The sequence below is a fragment of the Natator depressus genome, chromosome 9 (genome assembly GCF_965152275.1).
Source record: "Natator depressus isolate rNatDep1 chromosome 9, rNatDep2.hap1, whole genome shotgun sequence".
Lineage (NCBI taxonomy): Eukaryota > Metazoa > Chordata > Testudines > Cheloniidae > Natator > Natator depressus.
In genome coordinates this window covers 21,881,663-21,908,820 of record NC_134242.1, presented here as the reverse complement: position 1 = coordinate 21,908,820, position 27,158 = coordinate 21,881,663, and the positions used below count along the sequence as shown (strand labels likewise).

General features: G+C 39.6%; 1 protein-coding gene across 2 annotated transcripts in view; it reads right to left on the bottom strand.

Moving 5' to 3' along the window:
• The window catches only part of IFT80 (intraflagellar transport 80), a 153,825-nt gene that overhangs the window by 26,151 nt on the left and 100,516 nt on the right, over positions 1-27,158 (bottom strand). The window contains exons 9-14 of one of the 2 annotated variants that reach the window (XM_074963667.1): positions 21,445-21,624; positions 15,674-15,792; positions 11,242-11,316; positions 9,367-9,530; positions 1,327-1,391; positions 210-345 (exon numbers count right to left, since the gene is read on the bottom strand). In XM_074963667.1, coding sequence (XP_074819768.1) covers positions 210-345; positions 1,327-1,391; positions 9,367-9,530; positions 11,242-11,316; positions 15,674-15,792; positions 21,445-21,624 — 739 coding nt within the window. The remainder of the gene's footprint in view (positions 1-209; positions 346-1,326; positions 1,392-9,366; positions 9,531-11,241; positions 11,317-15,673; positions 15,793-21,444; positions 21,625-27,158) is intronic. The other variant, XM_074963668.1, reaches the window with a different exon arrangement.

The window sequence follows — 27,158 nt, the reverse complement described above, 5'->3', positions numbered from 1 at the left end:
ACCACAGAAGTTAGAAATGGAATTGACATTAGTTCATTTTATCCATCCCAAGTAGCCACAGCAAGATTGTACCCTACAACATATTCCCCAGTGTTCTTTCAAGTGAATTTTTAAATTAATCAAATAATAGAGCTTTCAACACTCTTGTTGTAGATAAAATATGTGTGCTGCCAGAATGTAGATTAATGTAATTTTGACTTGATTCTTACCAATTTTGATAATTTTCTGTTCTTTCCCAAATCTCTTCACAGAAGTAATATAAAGATCTCTGTTTTTATCAATAAAAACAATTTTCCTTTCATTTGTAATTCCCTTCTGATCAAGTGCAATTTCGGTGATCTCTGTCTAAAATACAAACAGAAAACAATTGTTTATGCCAGATAGATCCATATAGGAGGAATCATGCTACATTAAAAGAAACTGATGATCCACTAAAAAAAAAAGTGACATAAATTATTACTGTTCAACAACTGGATTTTTTAAAATTCTTGTTATGTTTGTCTTAGTCCCAGAACTATTTTATTTAAGTGTATAGCATTACAGAGGTTAATTTCCTACAAGGTCATTAATCCATTAAGAGCATAGTCTGTTACGCTGCAGGAGCACCAAGGCTTGATGAGTATCTTGAAAGTCTGAAAGAAAAATAAATATAAAGCAGCATAAAGGAAGAGAAGGAGCACCTGTGCCTCTTGCCCAAAAATGCTACCACTACAGAGCTGCATGATGTCTGCTCCACTGCCTGCAAGGCCTTTCTTATACTGCCAGGAAAAAAGTGGAGAGAAGAAACAAGGTTATGTCTCCAAGGTAATGTCTTCTGTTCAACCACTCTTTAAGAGAAGACAAAGAGAAAGATTGAGCATGGAGACCAACAGCACCATTTCTTCTTTCCTTTCTCCTGAGAGAAGAACAAAGAAATAGTGCAAAGGACTTCAGTGTTGAGATAGGCAGATGCCAATCAAGTGGCTTTGGAGTGAGAACAGAGGGAATTCAAGTGGTCAGCTTCACTGCAACATAAGACAGACTATAATTCTCCCTTACCAGTATTCCTCTGAGACTCTCCTGAAGTTCACTTTGATCTCTTGGGGTGGAGAAATATAACAATTATACAAAGCCAAGGTTTCCAATCTATACCTTACAATTATATCTATCAAAACAGTATATACATCCGTGTAATTTGTGCTATAAAAGAATTAGATTTGTCAAAATATTTTCTATTAAGTATTATTACTATTTTCTATTAAGTATGATATTAACCCCCAATAGTTATTTCTTTCTTCCTAGATATGATATGCAATTTGAAAGGTGAAATTACAGTATATACATTACCTTGTGGATAATAGGCTTCCCATCACCTAATGGCTTCCCAGATAATGCTTCAAACAGGTAGATAACTCGAAAAATAAAACGTGTAGTGTTAAATAATGAAATATATCATATTTGTTAGATTTCAACATTTCTGTGATCAGATATCTCCTTGCCAGACTTTCCAAACTCTTCATTGATTTTCCAAGCTTTCTGTTGTATTATCTAATGTAATATAGAGGCTTATTACAGGGTAATTGATTGATTTGAACATCTAATTTTCATACTGACAAGTGAACTAAAATCTTAAAAGTTGGTACACTTATTCATTATGTGCTGCTGACTGCAGGAAAAATCTCAGTTTGAACACTGAAAATTTGACCCATCAAAATCTTAAACATCAATCTTTCTTATCAGAGTGCTTATTTTAGCCACAATGTTGAAATATGGTACACTCATTCAGGGGAAAATTCCATTTTGACATTTCTGTCATAGTTCACCAGTCATTAATCTAACAATTATATTAACTAATTAACATTAGTCTAACAATTATATTAATTTCTAGATGATGCAGGTGAATGCAGAAATTAGTTTTGGATCATCATGTTCATCCCTTGTTAAAATTTTGTCACCAGCTTGATCCCTCAAAAATCCTCTGCCTTAGAGATACATGCAACTTTGTGAAACATCTGCATGTCTTCCCCCCTTAAAAAAAATAATTAAAAAAATCCATCACTTCCACACACTCCTACCCCTGCCAAAAATCCACTCATTTATGTTTTCCACAGTCTCTTTGAAAGAAAAAGGACTAGGGACCTTTTTTTTTTTTTAAAGGAAGAAGATGAAGAAAGCTGTGATTCTCTTTTATAGTGCCCAAGGGCCCATCCAAGCCCTCTGCTGCTCATTAGCGCAACCACTCTGATGAAGGGAAGTTACAGCTGCTTTATGGCCTGGAAACCTCCTACCTACAACTTTGCACAATCATAAATGAGCATAAATTCTACATGATGTAAGCTTGGGTTTTATACTTCTGTATCATATCTGAATGTCTAAAAACTTTGCTTGTGTATAACTTGTACTTCTGGTTTGGCCAAACGGCTCACAAAGAGGGAGAAAGGAAGAACAAGCTTACATGTATTCTGACAGATGTGGTCTGGGCTACTCAAAGCTAGTGAGGAAAGTAATATCTCACTGTTAAGAACATTTCTGTAAAACTGTACATGATTCAGCAAAAATTAAACACAGGAAGATTGTTAATAATTTCAGAGACACATCTCAGAGGTTTAATGACATCACATTCCACTTGAACTTTGCCCTTGTAAGTTGTATGTTACCATCTGAACCCTGTAACATATGAATATTTTTATTCCAAAGGATGGCGCTGTTAATGTATTAATAATATGTTATTGTGGGTTTCTTTCAGGATACAGGATGTTGGTTTGAGGTCGTTGGTTTCACTGGTAGAGGAAAAAAGGTTGTGAGAACAGGTGTTCTCCTGAGGTCGTTGGTAGCACTTGCAGAGGAGAATGAAAGGGTTGTGTACAAGTGTTATTTTCTGCAGATGGTTAAACATGCAAACAAAAACGAGTTATTACTTACGAGGTGTTTTGCTCTCATTTCTGTGCATGGTTGTCTACATGACCTTAATTCTTGGTCTTATTATACAAACCAATACTATTGCTATCATAATGACTGTAGAAAATGAAATCAAGAGGATTTTGTACAAACTACCACACACAGACTGAGGACATGAATATCCTACCCAATCTGTAATGCTTAGTAAGTGTTTTAGGAAAAGCCACATTAGTATCTGGAAAATCCTAACAACTCTTTACAAGCATTTAAAACCTAATTTTTTATCTTGAAAGGTTCTTTCTCAGTTGAAAACATCCAGAAAGAGGATGTCTATGTCCCCCTTTTCTATAACAGTCTACAGATTAAATGAAGACATTCCATTCTCCTGGACAAACCACTTGGAAAAGTCAAAAGGGTCTGCATCTGTTTCTAAGAACAATTTCTTCACCCTCCTCCAAGTCTGTTTGAGCACTGCAGCGGGCCAGGACCCTGTTTCTGGGCCACTGACAAAGGGCTCCCAGAAAACAGAGAAGGATCTGACTGAGCAAGTTGTACCATGGGAAGCTACACATTTCACCTTCTGATAGGGGAGAGGAAAAGGGACCCCCTCTACAGTGGGCTTAATAGGAAAGCAAATTGAGAAAAGCAAGAATCTCTGGACACAGGGTTTCTGTCTTTCCCTGTGCTGGCCTTCTGCAAGACTATTACACACCTCTAGAGTCATTTTCCCCTAAAGAGAGCTTCCTTTTCCACTGCCCTTATTGCAACCCCACATTTAGATAATCCTCTTTAGAGCTGGCTAATCGTGATTGACAGCTCCCACCAGCACAGGATCTATAGATCCCTCCTTTGATGAGGCACTGAAAGTGACTGATTAGCTCAAGCTCAGAAATGGCTGGCAAGACTTGCAGAGTGGGCCTGCAGCACTGTTCAGGAAAAAGATACACCTTTTTCTCCATGAAGATGGATAGAGTGAAAGGAGCAACAGAAGAGGAACTTGAGTGAGTGCCCTCAAAAGCACGCGCGCGTGTGTGTGTAGATAATATATGATATTTATGGACACATTATTTATACAAACCTTGTATTTAAAAATACTCATAGCATAAGTCATAATTTATCCCTGCTGTACCAAAGATTAGTACAGCAATAAAATTAAGTTTCTTTATATGAACAGTATAATAAAATGAAGAAAATGTTATCTCAGAAGTAAAATGTATCTTTCATTTACATATGTATAATTTATTGTTAGTCAATGCTTCTCTGAATAATTTATTGTGAAATGTGAGTTTTACTAATGAAAATCCATTTTAATTTTTACATTAAAAATTGTATAGGTCTTTAATATCCTGCCTCTAAAGCTTACTTTCTCCTAAAGCATATTTTAATAAAAGAAATAAAATAGGTAATAAAATTATATTGATATACTGTAAATAATGGTTTGCAATGGAATAAAGTGTTTATTGCCCCACAAAAGATAAGTATCTACAACTGGGGGTTGAACTAAGCAATGAGAAGGAGCACAACTGTCCCTCACCTAAATGCAGAGGGAGAGCCCGCCCCCACTTTTCTCTATCTTGGGGAAGTGCTGCTTTAAATGTTCATAGATACTTTAGTCTTCATGTAATTGAAGTTTCAGCTTTTATTCTGAGTGAGTCACTGTGCATTCATTATTATGGAGTTTAACTCACTGCTGATCATTGTCAGGACCTTTTTTTGTCCTTTGCACTAGTACTTCATTCTGAGTTTCTTCCTTTAGAGCAAAAGAAAGTACATTTGCTGCTTATTTGCAAGATAAGTAAGTCTAAAGCTGAACTCGCTGTTGAAAACCAAGTTCATCATGTCTAGGAAATGGGACTACTTGTGCAGGTTAATCTAATGGCAGTTGAGATTGCTGGCAGGGAATTTTCTGACCATGCTAATTAAAAAGCAAGAGCACTTTCTTGACTGTCCATTTTGACAATTCAATGGCTTGTTTTAAAAAAGATGCTCTCGTGAAACTGTAGGTATAGTTGAGCACAACTTTACCATGAAGTAATGACAAGAGAATACTGCAACTAGATAAATCGCCTTTAAAGTATCAGAATATTTATATGCCCTATAAATGAAACACCTGTTAAGTCAAACGCCATAACTCTGTGAATCTTCCAATGAATACCACAAGCTATCAATGAAACATTTGTCAGCAAGATCACGGAAGAGAAAAAATAATAAAGACATGCAGATATCAAGTGTGTCAAGCTGAAGCATACAGTAAATATAACAGGACCGATGGATTGGGATGAAAGAGATGGATCATGTTTGCAATGTCTACGAAATAGTCTATAAGAAGAAAGGCTGATATGCTTCTCTAACCCAACCCATCCTAATAACTGTCAGACTCTGAAATAAAAGAAGCTCAGGTTTCACGCTTTTGGATAATAAGTGATGGCTGCTACAACTGTCTGATACACGTGAATAAGGCTGAAAGGACTACATTATTGAACAAATACTTTAGCAACCAATGAGTCACATATGCAGTGCTATCCCTTTAAATATGCCTGGAACTGTCAGACTTTGCATTTTGATAGCCACACACTCATGCCACATCAACTCGTGGCTCCTTTTAAAATGTTTAAATGTTATGCTGATGTGAAGACAGAAACAATGAGACATGTATGCTCTAGTATGGTTAACCATTGAGGCTGCAAATTTATTAAAACCCTTGACCAATGGGGACCATTCTCTCCAACTTCCTGGCAAGCCTTTTCTAGTGTGGACTTCAGCTGGGCACCAGTGGCCCTGGGTTATAGAAACCTAAGGGGAAGTCTGAGGCAAAGCCCTCTCCATACTCTCAGACCTACCCAGGGACCCTGGTAAACAGGCAGAGTCCCAACCCACTCCACTCCTCCACACAAGAGGTAGGAGAAATGAGATGAGGGGAGCCATATGCTACATGAGACATGGCAGCATACCCTGTCACCATGCAATGTCCTGTTCAGGACCATGCCTAAACAGCACATTGGGTTAGAGGGACCTCATGTCAGACACTTTAAACCCATCAACTGCACTGGAACCTGCCAAAGTCGCAACAATGTAATTTAAAATTCCAAAACCAGACCACAGATGGAAGGTATAAAAACCCCATTGTACTTTGTAAACTTTGCCATATGGGAAAAATCCCTTCTGGACCCCAAACAAAGTTTAGTGATCAGTCTAGTCCCCAACATCATAAGAGATCTAGCTCACTACATAAGTGTGGCTAAGTATGGGGTTGGACCAGAGTCAAACCAGTGACTCGCCAATGCAGCAAATGGAGCTCAAAGTGTCTACTCAAAACAGTAAGAGCAGGTTGAAGCACCACCCACCCACTTCCCCCAGCAGGGGGGAGCCACTCATCCAGCCTCTTGTAGCTCCGCTATGCAATGACATTGGGAGTAGGTGGGTCCAGGCTCCATCACTTGAATGCCATGTGGGATAGTCCCCTACCTTTAGAGGATGGGTGGAGGAGGGAAAGAACGAAACACATGCTGGACAGAGAGGGAGGGGGAACCAGGAGGAGTGTATATAGCACTGCCCCAACTGCTCCTGCTTGAGAATTTCCCTCTTTTTCCCATCCCACCTGCAAAAGAAGGGAAGAGGGTGTCCCCCTTTTGCCTCTGGATACATCAAAACTGCCCCCCAGCTAGTGAGGTGAGCATTTTAGCAAGAGAGTATAATTAGGACTGCTCTTGCTCCAACAAAAATGAAGTGCTTTTACTTTCACAGGTGGCTATAGGGGGGATACAATTGCAGCTTCCATGTTGGACTTGCCCTGAGGAGCAAGTTCTTACAGTGGCTATGAGAAGTTTAAAAATCTTTGTTTTCAATGGAAATGCAGATTTGAACATAGGCAATGCTCAAATTCATATTAATAGTAAAAGTCAGAGCTTTCAAACATTTAAAATAAACATTGGACTTGTTTCTTAGAGAAGCAAATCCAAAATGGATTCCACAATTTCATTGCTCCAACTAGTCCTGTACAATTCTGAAATTGGTATCATAGGGCCAAGACAGTTCTGTAGTGTATAACACTATTCATAGAACCTAAATATAAAAAGGGATGCCATCTCTGAGATGTGTTTACTGGAAAACATGTAGAGAAGGAGGACAGTAAAAGCCATTTCCATATGATAGTTGTTCTGTGATCTATGTGATATGACTTGGTGTTAAGGCTGGTTCTTAGTGGGCGAGCATCTACAGAACAAAGCAAAACAAACAAAAACATCTCCACAATTGCACTTTTATAGGAAGTATGCAAAGAGACAAAGGAAGGAATAGATTCAAACACTGAACTATTCTGTCCCTCTTAGAGATGGTAATTCCAGATCAGAGGAGAGAACTATGGAAGAAATTATCAGGTATAATTGAAATATCTTAGCAGTCTGGGGTCCTAAATACAATCCTTAGGCACTTTTAGTTCTAGATTTCCTGGGTAGAAGAAAGTAAGGATTGTTAATCTCTAGAAAATAAAAAGGTAGAATTTTTTGCTACAAAACACATTGAATACAACACATAGTTGCTATCAATGACTCATGAATAACTATAGAAAAAATACTCCACCCTCTGAATCAGTATTCTTGATTCCTTATCAAGCAGACTCAAAAAAATTCAATAGGTGAAGAGACAGCTACACAGTCCCTTGTGTGGTTAAAAGAAAGGGGGATGCAGGAGGCAGATCTCAAAATCTTTAACACAAAAGAGATGCCTGAACTTTATGTTTGCTCATTTGGAGAGAGAGAAAGATTTTGTGACAGTGTTAGAAATTAAAACTCCACCTGTAAAAGATTGTAAACATTTATAAACAAATATTTCTCTGAAACACTACTGAGTCACAACTAACCCCATAAAAGCTGCACATAAAACTAACAATGCTGAAAAATAGTTAACCAAAACAAAAAGTATCTGAAGGCTACAATCTGTCACAATTAATGCACTGCTGGCTCCTGAGTTCAGTAGGCAGATAGGGAAAACAGTAACCACATCGGTATTTCTATTGTGAACCATGTGCGAGAGTGAGAAATTATTGAAATTTTCACTGCAAATGACTCCTGGTTTTTCCATGGTGTGACACCGTGGTACCCCCTTATTCATCACTGTCATATAATTAGGATATGTTTTGCACAAAGTATGCCTTGGGAGGTATCATTCTAAAAGTCTTGATCTGCTAGACATTAATATCTCGTTGCATTGTATACACTATCATTGTATGTGAAGTTATGAAGTTTAGCTATGTATGTGTTATTGAAACATGTTGTGAGGTTGAAAACACCCACAAGCAGCCTTTCAGGTACAACAGTAAAAAGGCCAAACAATGTTAATGGCTTATTGAAGAAATGCACACAAGCACAAGGATTACCCCAGGAACAGTGTACAACAGGAACCTCTCAGAGACAGCACTATAAAATGGGAACTGTTTGACTCAGGTTACAGAAAAAGAGCTTTCCTGCAAGTGGGAAGAAGATATAAAAGGGGGAAATGACATCATGGTGGTACCTCACTCTGCCTACAACAACACACCTGGAAAACTTGAGGAACAAAGACTGAACTGGTGGAAGCAATGGTCCCAGGCTAAAGGGAGTTCTAGCCTGTGTATGAAAACCTGGGAAACCCAAGCTGCAAGCAAAGGCAGCTTTTGCCTTAAGAATCTGCCAGCCTGTTTATCACTCAGGGTGAGAATTTGCTAATTCATATCCTATCTATCTAGTATCTTAAGCACAGTTTGCTGTTTATTTACTAGGTAATGTGCTTTGATCTGTTTGCTATCACTTAAAATCTATCTTTTTTAGTTAATAAATTTATTTCATGTTTTAATCCAAACCAATATGCGGTTGACTAAGGTGTCTGGTGAAAATCTCAGCTTGGTTACCACAAGTGTGCATGGTCCTCTTCACATTGAGGGAGAGGTGGACCGGGTATTAAACCCATATACTGGCCAGATTTGACCAGGCCAGGATGGTACTGCTCTGGGGTCCTAGGCTGGGAAGCTGGTGGTTAGAGAGCCCTGCATGTAACTGCAGCTGGGTGTGCCCCTACCTGTGTGAATGCTGATGAAAGTGCAAGCTTGGGGGGGGTTGCAGCTTGTCACAGCAGCACAGGGTGAGAGGGAGCCCAGGCTGGTGGGTCAGATGGCTCAGTAGTACCCCAGTCCCAGGTGGCACCCCAGGGGGAACCTGTCACACGTGGCATTGCCTATAACTGGAGAGTGGAAGGTTGTGGAAGAAACATACCTTTTTCCCATTATGAAAATACTGTCCTGTAGGCAACTACTGCAAAATTAGTAGTACTTCAAAAATAAAAACAAAAATCAAAATTAATATGAAAAATTACTACTTTGGTTTCATGCTTAATTTTTAACTCATGAATGTGCTACGTATGAAAGAAAGATATCAAATGCACATGTAATTATCAGCTTTTTAACACTTTTGCAAGTAACTTGCTAGCCAAAGAGGAAACGTTAAACTGTAAACATACCTTTTTCATCAGCTTTGTCTTTTATTGCAAGAGTATCATTACTCAAAGATACAGTTTGGGCATTTAATACATCTGTCCTCATTCCTGGAAATTTTGGAGATGAAATTAATCGTCCTTCATAGGAATATAAATAGATCCCTCCACCATCTATAAGAAGAAAATGCCTGCAAACAACATAGCTCATTTAATTAGTTGTAGTGGAGGATGGTAGAAAGATCCATCAATTTTAAGATAATTGTCTAAAATACTGCAAGTGTTTTCTGTGTAAGCTACATAATTTATAAACCTTAAATTTGGAACTCTATTTTTGGAAAGAAAGCTCTACACTTGGTGAATTCAATTTTAAGATCCTTGTCTTGCAAATATAAGGATTTTAATTAGCTATGGGAAATCTGTTACTATAATTTCCCTAAGATAGTATATTCTATAGTTTTACACTCTCACATTACATATTCTGATGATAAGGCACCTGTCTATAGGAAGTTAGAAAATACTATGATTTTGAGCCCCCTACACAAAAGTGCTCACAGAAGCTCAGCAGCTACAAAGGATGCTCACTGTGTATATAGTTTAGAAACTGGTTTAGAGCTTACATCTGCCATTTTTTAAATCTTTCTGTATCTGTTTCTTCACCATGACTGAACTGTCATGGAAGGCAGATGAACTGTAGATACGTAGAAGATACTTTCTGTAATTAATTCCAAAGTCAGTTTATTAAGATGCCTTTCCCTATAGAGAAGTGGCCTTTTTCAATGGTTTATGTTTGTGAACTAGTATTTATATAGAATTTAAATAACAATGAATAACTACTGTTAGAAGTTGGTATAATCGATATTTTACAGATGAAGAAAATTCAAATAGAAAGATTAAAGGCCAAAGGCAGATCCTCAGCTGATATAAATTGTCATAGCTCTATGTCTACAGTGGGAGCCACTGCCTACTCATATAGATATTTGCAAGGGAAGAATGATTTCCCAAAAATTTTGTATTGACTTCAATGGAGCTACGGCAATTCACAGTAACAGAGGATCTGTCCCCACAATTTCAAAAGCGCCTTCTAAATTTGGGTGCCTAACTTCAGATCTAGGGCCTGATCTCCCGAAATGCCTCCACTGACTACATTTGGAGCTTTAAGAGCACAATACCTCTGAAAATCAGATCCCAAGTGTTTAAAATTGGGCACTCAAAAATAATACACACTTTTGAAAATTTGGGCTTAAGTTATCTGCCCAAGGCCATATAGCAAATTAGAGGAAGACTAAAATTAGAACTCAGGAGTTCCTGATTCCCGGTCTTATTCCACAAAACAATGCTGACTCTCAGCAGAGCTACACACAAAGAAAGGTCTCTTTGGTAAATGATTTTCAGGTAGGTAACCACATAAACATTTAAAATGGAGGAAATACAGCCACTTCATGCATGTATAAATATTACATATAAGTACTATTAGTGAAAATGTAAAATTGCATTTTACTTTTATTCAGCACAGTTGACAATTTTATTAATAAGTAGAGGACCAGTCTGTAGTAAAGATTATTTCTATATAATATGTTTCATTTAAACAAACAAATATAAAAGATCAAAAAAAGATGTTAGTGTAACAGCTGAAGATTATTTACTTTCCATTGCAAATAAAAGATAAGCATAATGATACAGTGCACATGTAATGTATGAAGCAATTCAGTTCTGCAATCATATCATAGATACTATATAACAACGTGACCTTTTAGTCACACAATGTGACTCCATCCACTACCTACCAATAGTGTATATTTTATTTTGTTACTAGTATTTGAGAAACACCCACCCACCCAAGTTTTACAAATGTACATTTTAACAAAAAATTAGTCTTGTGCATTATAATAAACAAACTACCTTTCTGCTTGTAGAATTAAACTAACCGTTCCTTCTTTGAGGTCAAAGATAAGCGGTGTGTTCCAGTTCTTTGTACTAAAATAATATTAAGATTAGCATTAATTAACATTTCTAAAATTCACAAAGTAATGAAAATACATTTTTATCTTTGATTTTCAAAGGTACGAATGATAATTAGGTGTCCAATTCCTGTTGAAAGTCATGGCAGTTGGGTTTCTAACCACCATTTCCGCCTTTGCAAATCTCATCACATGAGTTTAGCCAGTGGATCATGCAGCTGCACATGTTCCCTCCTGCTTCCTAAACACTTTATGCACTGGGGTACACAGAGCTCTTGTAGTATTGTGCTCCATGGCTTGTAAGTCGCACAAAACCTCACTCTATTCTGCCCTCCTACACATTGTAGAACCACATCAGTTTAGTTTGTTCAGAGTCTTCAGCAGCTTTTACACTGGCCACAGGATTTACTCCTATATGAACTTATGCCTGCTCTGGTGGTTCAACAAGAATCACATTATTGAGCAGGAAAACAATATTTAGGTATTAGCTTTAGATTCTAGCACCTATGACTGGTGAACTACATTACAGACATGACATGATTGAGTTCTATATCATCTCTTATAAATAAGGCTGCAAGTTTGGGCTTGTCTACACTACAAAATTAAGTCGATTTTATCTAATTCGACCTTGAGACCCCAAAATAATGAAGTCGATTGTGCGTAGACACACCATGCTCATTGTCTCGATGGAGTGCATCCTCACTAGCAATACCTGCATCAGTGCACAAAGCAGTGCATTGTGGGTAGCTATCCCAAAGTGCAACTTGCCGCAGTGTGTTTTGGGAAATTTGTGCAATGCCTCATGGGACCAAAACATTGTTGCAGGGGAGAATGGGAACATTGCGTCGACATCCCATGATATACTGTGCTCCCTCCCTCACATCAACAGCAAACAATTCAGTGGTTTTCGCACCTTAAAATCACCGTGTGTATGCCATAACCGCAGAAGCACAGAGCCTGCTCAGCTGTGCACTCTTGCTGTGAGCATCGCAAACACTTCATGCTTTCTCCTGCAGTATTTCCAGAGCCAAAGTAAGGTTTGCCGTGTGGAACATAGTGATGTCCTGCAGGCAGCCCTGCTGCAAGCCATTGAAAAAAACAATTCACAGTTTCTGATGGCAGTCACAGAGCAGTTGCACTCTGTTGAGTGCTGTTTCTGGTCCCATGAAACAAGCACTGACTGGTGGGACAGCATCGTTTTGCAGGTATGGGATGATGAGAAGTGGCCACAGAACTTTCGAATGCGGAAGACCACCTTCCAGAAACTTTGTGCAGAGCTTTCCCCTGCCCTGCAGTTCAGCAACACAAAAATGAGAGTTGTTCTGACAGTGGAGAAACAAGTGGCTATCGTTATTTGGAAGCTTGCGATGCCAGAGAGTTACCAGTCAGTGGGGAATCAGTAGGTAAATCAACCGTGGGAGCTGCTGTGCTCCAAGTGTGCATTTTAACTGTATTCTCACCAGAGGTGCCTTCCCAGGCATCACTGTCAACCACCGTGATGTCCTGCAACCCAGAGCGCTCCAGGGTTAAAAATATTTCCTGGTTCTTGAGGAGAATGGATCCACCACTTGCCTGTCTCCCATTATCCTCCTCCTCCTCCTCATCCACCTTATAATCCTCCTTGTTGTCCCTAGACTCTCACATTTGTGAGGTGTCCACATTGTTTGTGGGGGTGCTAGTAGGGTCACCCCCAAGAATCACATGCAGCTCATTGTAGAACCGGAATGTGTGGGGTTCAGCACCAGAACAACTGTTCATCTCCCTTGCCTTCTGGTACGCTTGGCGAAGTTCTTTTATTTTCACACGGCACTGCTGTGTGTCCCTCGTGTAGCCCTTCTCCACCATTGCATGAGCAATCTTTGCATAGATGTCAGCGTTTCTTCTGCTGGATCAGAGGTCTGCCTGCACAAACCCTTCTTCCCACACAGAGATAAGATCCACCACCTCCTGTGCAGACCAGGCTGGAGCACATTTGGGGCATGTAGTCTCCATGATCGGCTGTGCTCAAGCTGGCATGTTCCCAGTGCTGATCAAACAGGAAATGGAAATTCAAAAGTTCCCGGAGCTTTAGCAGGGAAGGGGCTGTGTCCTGTGTACTTGGCTGCAGTGCGGCAGAGTTGAGAATGATCTCCAGAGCGGTCACAGATGAGCATTGTGGGACACCACTTGGAGGCCAATTAAGTTGAATTACACAGTGCTGTGTCTACACTACCTCGCAGTTGGCCCATGAAAATCAAACTAAGTGCTATGACTCTTGCAGAGGTGGATTACAGAAGTCGACATCAGAGGCGACTTAGGTCGACATAAAGAACGCGGTAGCGTAGACACATTCATTAACAGATCGACTTAAGGTGGCTTCCTTTGACGTGACTCTGTAGTGTAGACCAGGCCTTTGTCACAGAGGTAACGGAAGTCACGGATTCCATGACTTTCCGTGTCCTCTGTGACTTCTGTAGTGGCTGGTGCACTGGCTCAGGAGCAGCTCAGGCAGCACCTGTGCCAGGTGCATCAGCTGCTGCTGGGGCAGTCTTGGGCCACTGTTCTGCCTCATCCCCCCCCCCCACAGAATTTGGGTGTGGGAGGGAGCAGGGGATTGGGGCACCGGATGGTGTGAAGTGGGCTCTGGGTGGCGATTACCTGGGGGTCTCTCTGGAAGCGGTGACATCCCCTTCACTCAGCTGCTAGGTGGAGGCATGGCCAAGCTGCTCTGCGGGCTACCTCCGCCCAGAGCACTGGCTTTGCAGCTCCCATTGGCCAGGAACTGTGGCCAATGGGAGCTGTGGGGGCAGTGCCTGCAGGCGGAGGCAGCACACAGAGCTGCCTGGCCACGCCTCCGCCTAGCAGCTGAGCGAGGGGGATGTTGCCACTTCCGGGGAGCCCCCCCAGGTAAGCGCCACCCAGAGCCCACCTCACCCTGTCCTGTGCCTCAACCCCCTGCCCCCTCCCACACCCAAACTCTGCTGCTGCTGCTGGGGAAGAGAGGCACAGAACCAGATAAGGAGCCTGCTGGTGCCGCCAACTCCCCCGCTCCCGAGCACCAGCGGGAGTCCTAGACCACGTGCCGCCCCTCCCCCAGCACCCATGGGGCCCCCAGGCAGCCCCCTCCCAAGTTTTATTCACTGGTATTTTTAGTAAAAGTCATGGACAGGTCACGGGCCATGAATTTTCATTTACTGCCCATGACCTGCCCCTGACTTTTCCTAAAAATACTCATGACTAAATGTAGCCTTACTTATAAACAATCAATCCTATCTCTAAAGAAACTGCTGGCCAATCTGCAGAGCAAAGGTAATGGTATCCAAGAAACAGCTTGTATGTCATGGACTCTGAGCAAAAAGCAATGCTATCAAAGCAGTCACCAGTGCAAATGGGTCAAATGGCCAAATGGATGCAACTGGCAGCTCCATAATCTAGAGGTGAGCAATTGCCTGCCCATATTTGGATATTTGAAGGGTAAGAGTAATTTCCCATAAAATGTATTTATCAGCTATTTTTTTTACTCCATTTGCCAGATCATCAACTTGTGTGAATTGCCATAGCTCAACTGAAGCCAACAGAGCCAGGACAATTTATACCAGCTGAGGATCTGGCACATAGGGTACATTTTCAGAGATAGGGTTTAACTTTGCAACTTTCATTCATGTTAGTAGAACTCAACAGTGGTGGAGCTAATGGGGGTTAAAAGGCAGTACGACCATCTCTGTGGCAGCCTTTAGGTTGACGTATGGCATCTTTTCAAGCATATTATGCAATTGACTGAAGGAAGTGTATGACATGAATTTTTACACAGGGCCGGGGAGGAAGCCTGGCTCTCACTCACCCAGCAATAGCAGCTCCTGTCTCACAGGTCTGGATTTGCCTCCCTGCTCTGGGCATTGCAATATGGTGCATGGTGTCACATGGTGATGTGACCTTGTGCAACATGTCACAAAGCCACTCACTCAAATTTGGCCCAGGCACCCCTCAGTCATGACAGAGTGGTGGCAAAGCCAAATCTGAATGGTGTTGCAACCCTGTGTTCCAGGTCACAATGCCCAGAGTGGGGATCTGGGCCCAGTTCCACAGGATGGGAGCTTCCACTTCCCGGTAAATGTGGGGCAGACTTGGTCTCCAACCCACCACCAATGATCCACCCCCTTCCTGGTTGCAAAAGCTGGCTCTGCCACTGGAACACATTATGGTAATTCCTTATGCAACTATGAAAATATACATTAGTATGTATAAAGGTGGGTTCTATGACATATATCTATAAAAAGATTTGATGTTTTCAAAGCCAAACCATGTATAAGCTACTGTACTTTAAATCAAGCTCCTTTTGAATCTCACAATGATTGAATGGATCAAATAATACTTCATTAATTGAAATTACTTACGAAAACACGTAACACTGAAGAGAAGTTGAAACAACTAAATGTCCATAGTTCAAAGAGGCCTTAATGACTCTGTCACGGAATTCAAGTAAATCCACTGCATCATTAATAACATTACGGACCTAATAAAAAAGGTTTATGGTTAAAAAAATGAAAATTATGGAACAGAAAACAGCATAATATTATACTCATTGTTAATTTTCATAAACAGCTGGCTGATATTATGCATTTATAGTACCATGTAACTATGTAGGAAATTTTAAAGAAAAGCATTTATGAATAAATCAATAAAAAGCTCCTATTAACTCACATTTAATAACCTAGCATAGTTTTGAAATTAAAAGGATTGCATTAAGTATGAGGTTTTTACCTGCTAATTTGTTTTGTGTGTTCAAACCTGACTTGTAAAAAATGGATCTGTCTTCCTGAAGCAATGCCATCATTTAAATCAATGGTACACCCTCACCTGGAATCCTGTGATTAGGACTGGTCACTCTATCTCAAAAAAAATTACAGTAGAACCTCAGAGTTACAAACACCAGAGTTATGAATGACCGATCAACCACACAGACCTCATTTGGAACCAAAAATACACAATCAGGCAGCAGAGACACACAAAACCAGCAAATACTGTACAGTACAGTACTGTGTTCAATGTAAACTACTAAAAAATAAAGGGAAAGTTTAAAAAAATATTTGACAAGGTAAGGAAACTGTTTCTGTGCTTGTTTCATTTAAATTAGTATGGTTAAAAGCAGCATTTTTCTTCTGCATGGTAAAGTTTCAAAGCTGTATTAAGTCAATGTTCAGTTGTAAACTTTTGAAAGAACAACAACCATAATATTTTGTTCAGAGTTACAAACCACCTCCATTCCTGAGGTGCTCATAATTCTGAGGTTCTACTGTACTGCAGTGATACAAAAGTTTCAGTGTGGAGTAACAAAATTAGAGATTTGGATAAACTTCCTTACAAGAAAAAATGTCAGCACTGTTTCGTTTTAATAGCTGTAAACACATTATTATAGACATGGCTGATAGCACCCCCTGTTATTGAAGTTGCCTGACACTTTCCATTATAAGATCCCATTTTCAGTTGTTTATAACTTTGCCAAACTTTTACCATACTGCAAGTGAAGGTGTGATTGTAGTGGGGTAGGCACACCCATGCTAGCCTCAATCTACCTAGTATGGGTAACTATAATAGTGTAAATATGGTGGCACAGGCTTCAACATGGGCTAGCCACTCAAATACACAGGAACCTAGATATATACTTGGGCTGCTAGTTTACGTGTAAATATACCCACAGCTTAATTACCTGATCACGTACTATTTTCTTCCATGCATATGCATAAGAGGCCAAATCAAAATTGCAGAGGCAACCTTAATTCCTGGCATTTCCTAACCTTTGAGTACTTGACTTTTTAACCTTAATGTTACTGTAATGTAGGTGTCATAGGGGAGCCCTGCCTGGAGAACCTTCCTGCAACAGGCCAAAGCATGACAAGCATGCCTTCCTCAGTTTACCCTTTCAGAGTCCCCAGTAAATCCACTTCAGATCTTAAATACTACTCCTCTTTGGGGCTGGTTTATTGCCAAACACAGTTCATTCAGTTTCCATCAAAAGTCACAAATATAGTCCATTTCTCACCCCAGTGCAAGCAGTCATTAAAACTCAACACATCGTGTCATTGATGCCCCATACACTGGAGCCTTCAACGAGGCCCAGAGTGTCTGTCATCCTTCCCCGGTCCTTGTCCCAGGAGAGCTACCCTAGCCCTTCCAGTTGGAGAGAAACCCCACTCTTCCCAGTGGGAACCACCCCCCATAGTTTCTCTGCTGGGGAGCATCTTGTCAGAGGGAGCATCTGTCACTCACCCTGGCCTTCTCATGATCCCACTGAGTCCAGCTGGCTGGCCTGGCAATGTTAGCTGCTCCCCTGCCTTCAGCCCTCGGCTCTAGCTCTCCTCTGCTCCTCCTCCTGCCTTCAGCCCTCCACCCTTGGCTCTGAGGCTTGGCGATGACAGCCAGCAAACTCCTCTTGATACTCTCGTCTTCAGTCTTCCCCAAGGAACACCTTCTTCCTTTCAGGACCTTCTCCGGTATCCCTGGTCTCTGGCAGCTCTCATCTGTCCCTGCTTGAACCAGTCTGCTCTGACTCACTGGGACTCCCTAACTCATTCGGTCTCTCCCTGATCCTTTATAGCCCCCAGGCACTGCTCCACCCCATTAAGTGGACAAATGGGAGCACCTGTCCTGGCACAGGAGAACTGGACCTACTTCAATTATGGGGCCAGACACCTTGTGACAATACGTTTTTTGCTCAGTTGTTCTGTGGAGATGACTGGTCATATGTGGGAGCTGAGTCTCTTCTACAAAGCAAGGGTGTGTGAAAGTCACTAGAATTTTTTAACGTGGGCAAAAGAACATATTTCTCCCTAGCATCCTTCTTGGAAATGGATGAACTATTTTGGTGGAAATGTTCCAAAATGTTTTAGCTTGAGGCAGACACCCAGTGTGGAATATTTCAGCCCAAATGGTTCAAATTAAGCAACTGAAAACAGTCTTATAATGTTGGGACAATCTTAATAATAGACAGTTCTCCAACACCACTTATAAGAAAAAGGGGATGTATATTGAAACTGAAAGGCAGCACATTTAAAACTGATAAAAGGGTTTTATTTTTTTAATACAATACACAATTAACTTATGAAACTCTCTGCCACACAATACCATTGAGGACAAAAATCTAGTAGGACTTGACAAAAGATTAGACATTTATATGCATAATGAGAAAATCCAGTTACATTAGGATATTGTATATGTGTGTGTGTATATATATATATATTTTAAATGAGGCATATAAACTCTCATTCTTCAGTGCATAATTCAGATACTGTATTAAGTGATGGGAGTTAGGAATAAACTTCCCCTATGGGCAGGTTATTCCATTATTTTCCATTATGGGGTTTCTTGAACCATCTTCTGAAGCATCTTGTATGGGCCAGTTGGCGACAGTATACTAGACTAGATCAGTGGTTCTCAACCAGGGATATGCGTATCCCTGGGGGTATGCAGAGGTCTTCCAGGAGGTACATCAACTCATCTACATATTTATCTAATTTTACAACAGGCTACATAAAAAGTACTAGCGAAGTCAGTATAAACTAAAATTTCATACAGATAATGACTTGTCTATGCTGCTATATATCCTGTACACTGAAATCTAAGTACAATATTTATATTCTAATTGACTTATTTTTTTAATTATATGGTAAAATGAGAAGGTAAGCAATTTTTCAGTAATAGTATACTGTGACACTTTTGTATTTTAATTTCCGATTTTATAAGCAAGTAGTTTTTAAGTGAGGTCAAACTTGGGAGTATGCAAGACAAATCAGACTCCTGACTGGTGTACAGTAGTCTGGAAAGGTTCAGAGCCACTGGACTAGATGGACCACTGGCTGATCCAGCTTGGTAATTCTTAGCTTCCTATAAAAGCAAACATCATTAAAGCCAAAGCTAGGAAAATATTCTCTCTCAGGGAGTGATCATTCTTAATGAGTCTCCTGCAATCAGGCATAGAAATGGCCCTGTAGGCCAAGCAACATGGCAGAACCAGATTATGTTTTTCAATAAGGCACAGTTTTTGGGAAATGTAGAGGAACTTGTCTCCCCAACTTCTTCAGTATTGAATTCTTTGACATGGTGGGAGGAAAAAGGGTAGGCTTCTCAGATGTGGAACAGATTTATTTACATTGCAGATTCCAGCCTGTCAGGATAGAGAACCCATTGGGGGGCTCACTGAGCACTTAGGATGTTATGCTGAGAATCCTTACACATTTTGGAATTGAGGTCTGTCAGGAGAGTTCCAATGAAATTCAGCTCTTTTCTGTTAGAGGAGTAAATGCAAGTTAGGATTGACAATTCATCACTTGATCAAAAAATCATAGGCCCATTAGGGATAAAAAAAAAATCTAAGGAAATTGAAAGAATGACACATAATAGTAAAAAGATAACTGTGCAAATAATTCATGTACATGGGAGAGTGATCTCTTCAAACAAGGGTATTTTAGATGTTGTCCTACTGATGGTGGAAGCTGGGTTTGAACTTCTTCAGATCTGCAGCCAGCTACAAAACAAGGCCTTAATGCAGTAACTACCAAGATCCAGTGGCCACTCACATAGCTCCTAAAGAGATCTATCCTGACATGCTCACAACTGCTGTCTCACTCCATAATGTCGTTTGTTGTTATAACACTGAGCAAGAGTTAGGGTTGCCTAGAGCTCTTGTATAGGCATCTCTTCACTATTTAAATCTATGTAAAATAAAATAAACAAACATCCTGGATCAGGGTTAGCTATATTTCTCAAGCGTTTGCATATACAAAATCCCTAGAGGTTGCTAGACAGAACCATCTTTTACAAGTCAATGTCTGGGAATGAATGCAGAAATACAAATTTTGACCTGTGAAATTGTCTTTTGTGTTCCCAAACACTGATTCCTGATGTACCATCCAGAGGACAGAGGGGTAATATAGCTTTCTGCTGTTACAAGTTTTCCCAATTACATATTCAACATTAAAGAGTTCAGACTATAAGATGTTTAGGTGCTTAATTATTAATTTAGGAGCCTAACTTCAGGCACCCAGTTTTGAAAATGATGGCCTGAACACTAATTGGAAAAACTTGTAACAACAGAAAGTCTGTATTATTCCACTGTTGACTGGTTATGTTATGAGTCAGTGTCTGGGAACACAGAAGACATATTAGCAAGTCAAAATTCAAATTTCTGTATTCACTCCTAGATATTTAGGTGCCTAATTGTGGATTCAGGCCAGGATTTTCAAAAACAGGAGCCAAAATTTGAGCTCTATAAACCACAGTTAGGGGCATGCTTCATTTCTAACAGTGCTGATCACCCAGCAGCTCCCACTGATGTCAACGGGAAATGCTGAGTGCTCAGAACTTTTTTGGGCCCTTATCTGATTTTCAAATATGGATTTAGCAGTTGTTGTTGTTGTTGTTGTTTTTTCAAGTCTTAGCATTAGCAACTCAACTTTAGGCATCCAGATTTGAAAATGTCAGTCTCAATGTTTTATTATTTTCCATGCATTAATTCCCTAAATCCTCACTAGCAGATAGTAAAAACAGCCTCTTAAAAGATATGTTACAATTTTTTTCCTAGCTTTGGAAAATTTGAACCAGCGACTGTAATACGGTGGAGCAGTGCAACAAAGGACACTAACACTCTTCATGATTGTGGTCAGCTGTAAGTTGCCAGTTTCCTCTTGATTGGAAATCCAAGAAGACAGATCCATTCATCATAGGGCAATAGAAAAATTAGTACCCGTACTGCAGCAATAGCCAGCGATGGTACAGCTCTATCAGTGGCAATCCACTAGTGTAGACATGATACTCAGCCCTGTCTACACTATTGCTTTATTGGTAATTACTGTTTTATTATTTCTGATATAAACAAGACCTATGACTCAATCCCGTATTCATGCCCCCACCCCACATAAAAGCAAGATGCTGTGATCCTTAAGTGAGCCAAGAGGCTGATGTAGTTCTGGGTCATGTGATTGTATACTCAAACACACACTCACATACCACTTGCTCATTCTGGCCTTTTTATAACGCGAAGGTATTCAATCCTATCATTTATACTCTGCAAAAATTGTCCATTCACAATTATTTGTCTTTACTGAGTTACAATTGTGAGTCTTACATAAACAATCCTGAAGGTCAATTTTGCTGAACTTGTAACCCATACCTCCATAGTTCTTCTTTTAGTTAACGTTATTTCAAAGTTCTTCCACTCCCACCGTTGCTCCACGACATGGGCAAAAATCACATGTCCATTTCCACAAGCTCCTGCTATTTGAGTACCATCAATGGACCAAGCAATATTAAATATACTGCCAGTATTTGGTTTCTCTAAAGCATATGACCACTAATAAAAACAAAACAAACAAAAAAGAAAAGGAATCTTAATACTTTCTTTGAGCTTTTTATGAACAAATATTGCTCTAAACAAATGAATGCACTTATTTAAATTGTACTAATAAACTAATCAATGGAATGAGTTTCTTATTTTTGCAGGTATCATACAGAGGTCTGTTTCTTAGTAAGATGATTTGAAGACAGGAAGTATAGAAATAAAAGAACCAAATACCACAACATTTGAAGCATATTAAGCAGAAAGTTATGCAGCCTAAATATATTTTAAATGTATTCAGGCATTCATAGAGCTAAGCAATCACTAAATAAAATTTAAACTGCAACTTCATTTACTTAAAAGCAACAGTACTGGTTATGTGGAACCAATGGACCAGATTCTCCAATAAGATGCAGCTGCTTTACACTGAATTGTTAGCAGTTTCTGAACCTAGAGCCAGCATGGCCCTAGCAGAATCAAACAGTGCAAGGGGAATCCTCTGGTGGTACACAGCTAGCCCCAAACTCCCACTGCCACTTCTCTTCTTGCTGACATAGGCAGGGAACAGCAAACCGCGGCCACTGGGAACTGTGGGTGGCCGTGCAAATGTAAACAACCGGTCTAGCGGCCCGCAGGTTGCCCACCACTGGTGTAAGGTGTATTGTTGGATTGAAAGAGGCATGGCCAGGATGTCTCTACACTACGCTGATTCCAAACTGTGCTTTTAGCCCTGATGTCCATTAACAGCCAGTAAACTGGAGCAGCCCTGAGGCTGCTGTAATTTACACCAGGGATTGCCCTGAACACAACAGCCAAGGATTGGGAAAGTGCTTTATGACACCACCTTTCCTTTCTTTGTCCTGAACTGCACTGTGTGGAAATTGACTCTACACCAAGAACTGACCCAAGATATGAAAAGGAAAACAGATTTTGTTTTCAGCATCAAGAACTGATCAGTGACTGAATCATGAATATAGAATCCAAGATCTATAACATTTAACTTAAAAAGAAAAGGAGTACTTGTGGCACCTTAGAGACTAACCAATGTATTTGAGCATAAGCTTTCCTGAGCTACAGCTCACTTCATCGGATGCATCTGTACTCCTTTTCTTTTTGCAAATACAGACTAACACGGCTGCTACTCTGAAACATTTAACTTGTGGAACTCACTACTACAAGATATAATTGAGCTAAAAGCTTAGTAGGATTCCAAAAAGGAATAATAAGAACATCCACTGTTAAATGATATAGGATTAAAGCCATTTAAGAAGTAATATAATGACCCATATTTTTGGGCAGTATTTTTTAAAGTGTGGGTATGACCCCTGGAAGATAGACGATGTGAAGTATTGCAAAGGGCATGGAAAAATCTCTCTATTTTCCGCTAAAATCTCAGTTTTAAGTAAGTCTCAAATTGCTATGGTTGTGTAGTAAACCTTTAAAAGATGACCCAGGTGCAACTAATGCAGTAATGTCTGCCTAAATTTACACACAGCCTGAAACAATAGCTCTGAGGTGTCAACTGCCCTGTTCATTTCAATGAATATTAGGTCAGATGCCAAGGATGATACTTACTAAATATCAACTCTGTGAAATACCTTACTGCTGAAAGCATGCAGTGAAGGAAAGGAAGTATCATTATGAAGATCTACCCAATCTACTGAGTGAGTAGTCAGTCATTTTAGATAGGCCTTTAATAACAAATGGCCAGGATGAAGGAGAATACAACTGGTTTCATTTTCCTTAATAGGGGCATCAACTTTCAAAAAGTTTGGGAAATGATGCTTTAGGGCACACCAGCCTCTTACTGACAGCGGTTAGGAATTGTTTTTCCCTAAGGACAGGTTATTTAATAAATTGTCTTATCATATTTCTTACACAGCTAGTAGTGACCACTGTCAGAATGTAATTCTGGAGTAGATGTACCACTGATTTGATCAGTTAGGGCAATTCCTATGTTCTCATACAAATACGAGGTTTCCCAATAAGTCTTATACACAATTTAATTTTTTTAAATGTAGTTCTTATTAAATTTTAAAAAGTTAAAAATACAGAAATAGCTGACATTTGTATAACACTTTTCATCCAAAGATCCCAAAGTGCTCAAACTTTTAAAACTGATTTCAAAAACTGATTCAAAGATCATGTCACTCTTCACTAAAATACACAAGTGGGTTGACAGACCCTTTCAAAGGCAAAACATCCAGTTGCACAGTTCCTTCTACCATTATAATGGCATAATGCAGCACTGGTTCATTACTAAGTCACTAACTTCTCAGGACACCTCAGAGGTTTCCCAATCCCAGAAGCGGCCATGCCTGACTTGGCTTATTTTAAGCAATCTAATGAGATCAGAACCTGATGTGGCATGGCCACATGCCAAACATCATACTTCAAGATTATTTCAGTTTCCATGAGAAAAAAAACAATGAAATAATTTTCCTACGGCACTAGAAATTCAAACAGTAAGTAAAATGTCACATTTTTGCTTGCAAACCTTGTTAATAGAAGCTTCCTCAGATGGGAATGCCCATCTGACTGACTTGCAGAAGAATATGTTTCTATTGAAAGAGACTGCAAAATTTCCAAAGATTTTATGGGCCTAACATATTTTCTTTCATCTCATCCTACTGCTTTATGTTGTCTATATTTATTTAAAGTTTATCAATCAGGTTTTATAAAATGGACCCAGCAAACATTGGAACAGCAGTCAGCTCTTAATGTTCTTTGATAACTTAAGTGATTTGCTTGCTTACAATGCATAAAAATTGTATTTAAGAACAAATGATTATTGTATTGCCCTCCCGACGTAGCTGGTTCAAATGTTATGCAAATATCCTGGGCGATCAGAGGAGGAGAAATCTTCCTTCATAGGCTATGGAGCAGCTTCAAAGAGGCTACTGCATACTAATGGCTAAAGAAGCCCTTGTACCACCCTGTGATAGAACATAAGCTGGAAGATCTATGTAGTTACAATCTTCTGGCTCACCATTTCATTCCCCGACTTGCTTCCTGCACATTGCTGTATTCCCCAAATCCTGTCTATCTTGTCCAGTGGGAATGCAGCATTTCCAGTGTAATGGGGATGCAGGGACAGGATTTAACCCTTTACCATAGTCAAATTAAATATGTAGAAGATGTAGAGAGGGTTTTTTTCCCCTTAAAGCACACTTCTACCATTTCCCCTATTCTTCCCCTCACCATAATTTTGACAATATTTTGACAATATTTGCATTAGCTCTAATTTTTCTTACTAGCTTCTCCCTGGCACAGACACCCAAGTCTTGTCCACCTTTTAAGGAGTATTTATTTGGTGACCAAATCATTTAAAAGAATGAATTCACTTGTTTTCTAAAATTTGGGGACAAGTCCTTAGCGTTCAAGACAGTTCCTAAAAATGGCCACTCAATTAGGTCAGAGATTCTCTATATCAAGAAATAACAGCTTCTCTACACTAAAAGAAAACAAGGCATGTTCACATTTCTTTGACCAGGCCAAGTTTGTGCAATTGAAAGTATGTCATCAATTATCAGAAGATTGCCTTCCAGTAACAGAGTGCACCTGATCTTTAGGTATTATTAATCCCTTGACTTCTTCTTTTTAACAAAATTTTAACAAATTCATAATAGAAACTATTGGAAATATCTACTGTCATCTATGGCTTTGCTTCCAGCTCTTAGTTTTATCACATTTCACGGTACATCACACTTTGCACCAGTTCTGGCTCCCTATTCTTCATATCCACCTCCTGGAGCTGTATCTCACATCTGCTGCTGCTCTAGAAAACAGCCAAAGTAGCCATCACCTAGGAAGGGGGAGTGGGAGTGAAAAGTGCTTGTGAGTGGCATGCACTGTGCATGTGTGTGGTGATGTCACCATGCATGGCCACATCTACTCTGAAGCTGTTGAGCTCCCTGCTGATGATACATTGAGGATTCAGCCCAAAGTTCTCCTGGCTGCCACTGCCACATTCCACAGCTCTTGAGAGGTCAAAAAGGAAACAAAAATGGGGTAAACAAATAGAAGAGACAAAGGCACAGGAGGCATGGCAGGAGAAACAAATGGAGGGGAAACAAGGGGGAAGCAAACAGGTGTTCCACATGTTAGCCTTTTATCACGTTTTGATGGTTTGTCTCTCACACTGGCAGGTCTGCAGATTGAATGTCATGGATTGCTCTCCTTGTGTATTAGTATGATGGTAACTTATTGCATGTTTTCTGGGAGACTCTCCTTTTCTACAATTACAGCAAATACTCTACCTAATAAAAAGCCAGATTGTGAACTCATTGCTCCCACTGGTGAAAAGTTACTCATAGAAACAGTCCTACTGGAGTCAATGGGACTACTTGTGCAAGTAATTGGTCACTAATGAGAGTTAGGGGATCACAGTCTAGGAATAAGCTCTGCCCAAAAGTTTTAGAGGATATCTATGCAGCCAAATTCTTTACTGGGCTTTTCCCATCCTTTCAACTTTTTGCAGCCCTTTCATTCTCCATTTGAGTTACCGGCTCTTCTAACCTAATTGCATCTTCCAGCAGAACTGGCAGTTGTCCTATTTTCCCTCCTCTACAGTTTTTACAATAGGCCACAAAGGGACATAGTCTGACACAATAATACTGTCAATATGAACTTTATACACCTTGTCCAAATGATTACAGTCTTCAATCATAAGATTAATTCTAGAGTATGAAAATTGACTATCCATATATAATGTTTAGTCATTTTTCATTGGGCGCATATATATAGTATTTATAAAACTAATTTCTTGCCTACTGAGACAAATATTTACCTACTCTCTATCAGTTAAATTCTGTATTACTTGAAATGAGAGGGGTTTTTTGTTTCTGACTAGAACAGCAACTCTTGTTTTTTTCTTTTTACAAAACAGAACAAACTAAAAATAGGATGGCTTTGAGATATAACCATCTCTTCTCTGGAAAGATGAGCTTCTTATACAGTTACATTACATTCTATTTTTAAGTTAATTCAGTACCCTTTTTTCCTTTACTATATTTTAAGCCCATTAACATTCCAAGAAGTAATTTTATAAGTACTAATAGTTTCCATTATATGGTAGACGCAGGTAAAGGTGTTCAAACCAAAATTTGTCTTTAAAAAAAATTTGTGGTGTTAACTCAGTTATGAGAGACCTTTATTAAATTGTTTGTCAACAAAGATAAACAAGGATAAGGGAATAATCTTTGTATATTTCTCAAACTCAGTAAGGAAAAGACTTCCCTTCCCTTCCTTTCCTTTCCTTTCCCTTCGCTTCTGGGATAAACTGATTAAATTTATATCTCAAGCCTAATTTTGTTCTTTCCCTTGGTCCCATCTCCTTTTTTAAAAAAAAAAATATCCTCCCAATTCAGAACTTTATTCCCTATTTCTCTCACCTGTCTTGAAACTTACTTTCTTTAACTGAATTTTTACATCTCTACCAGTCATTTGGTATCTTTTAAAAGTCTAACAGAACGTGATGAGTCATTCCTAAATTCTTAATTCACCAATGGAATAGCTTCTGAAATATGCCTTTCCACTCTCAACATTAG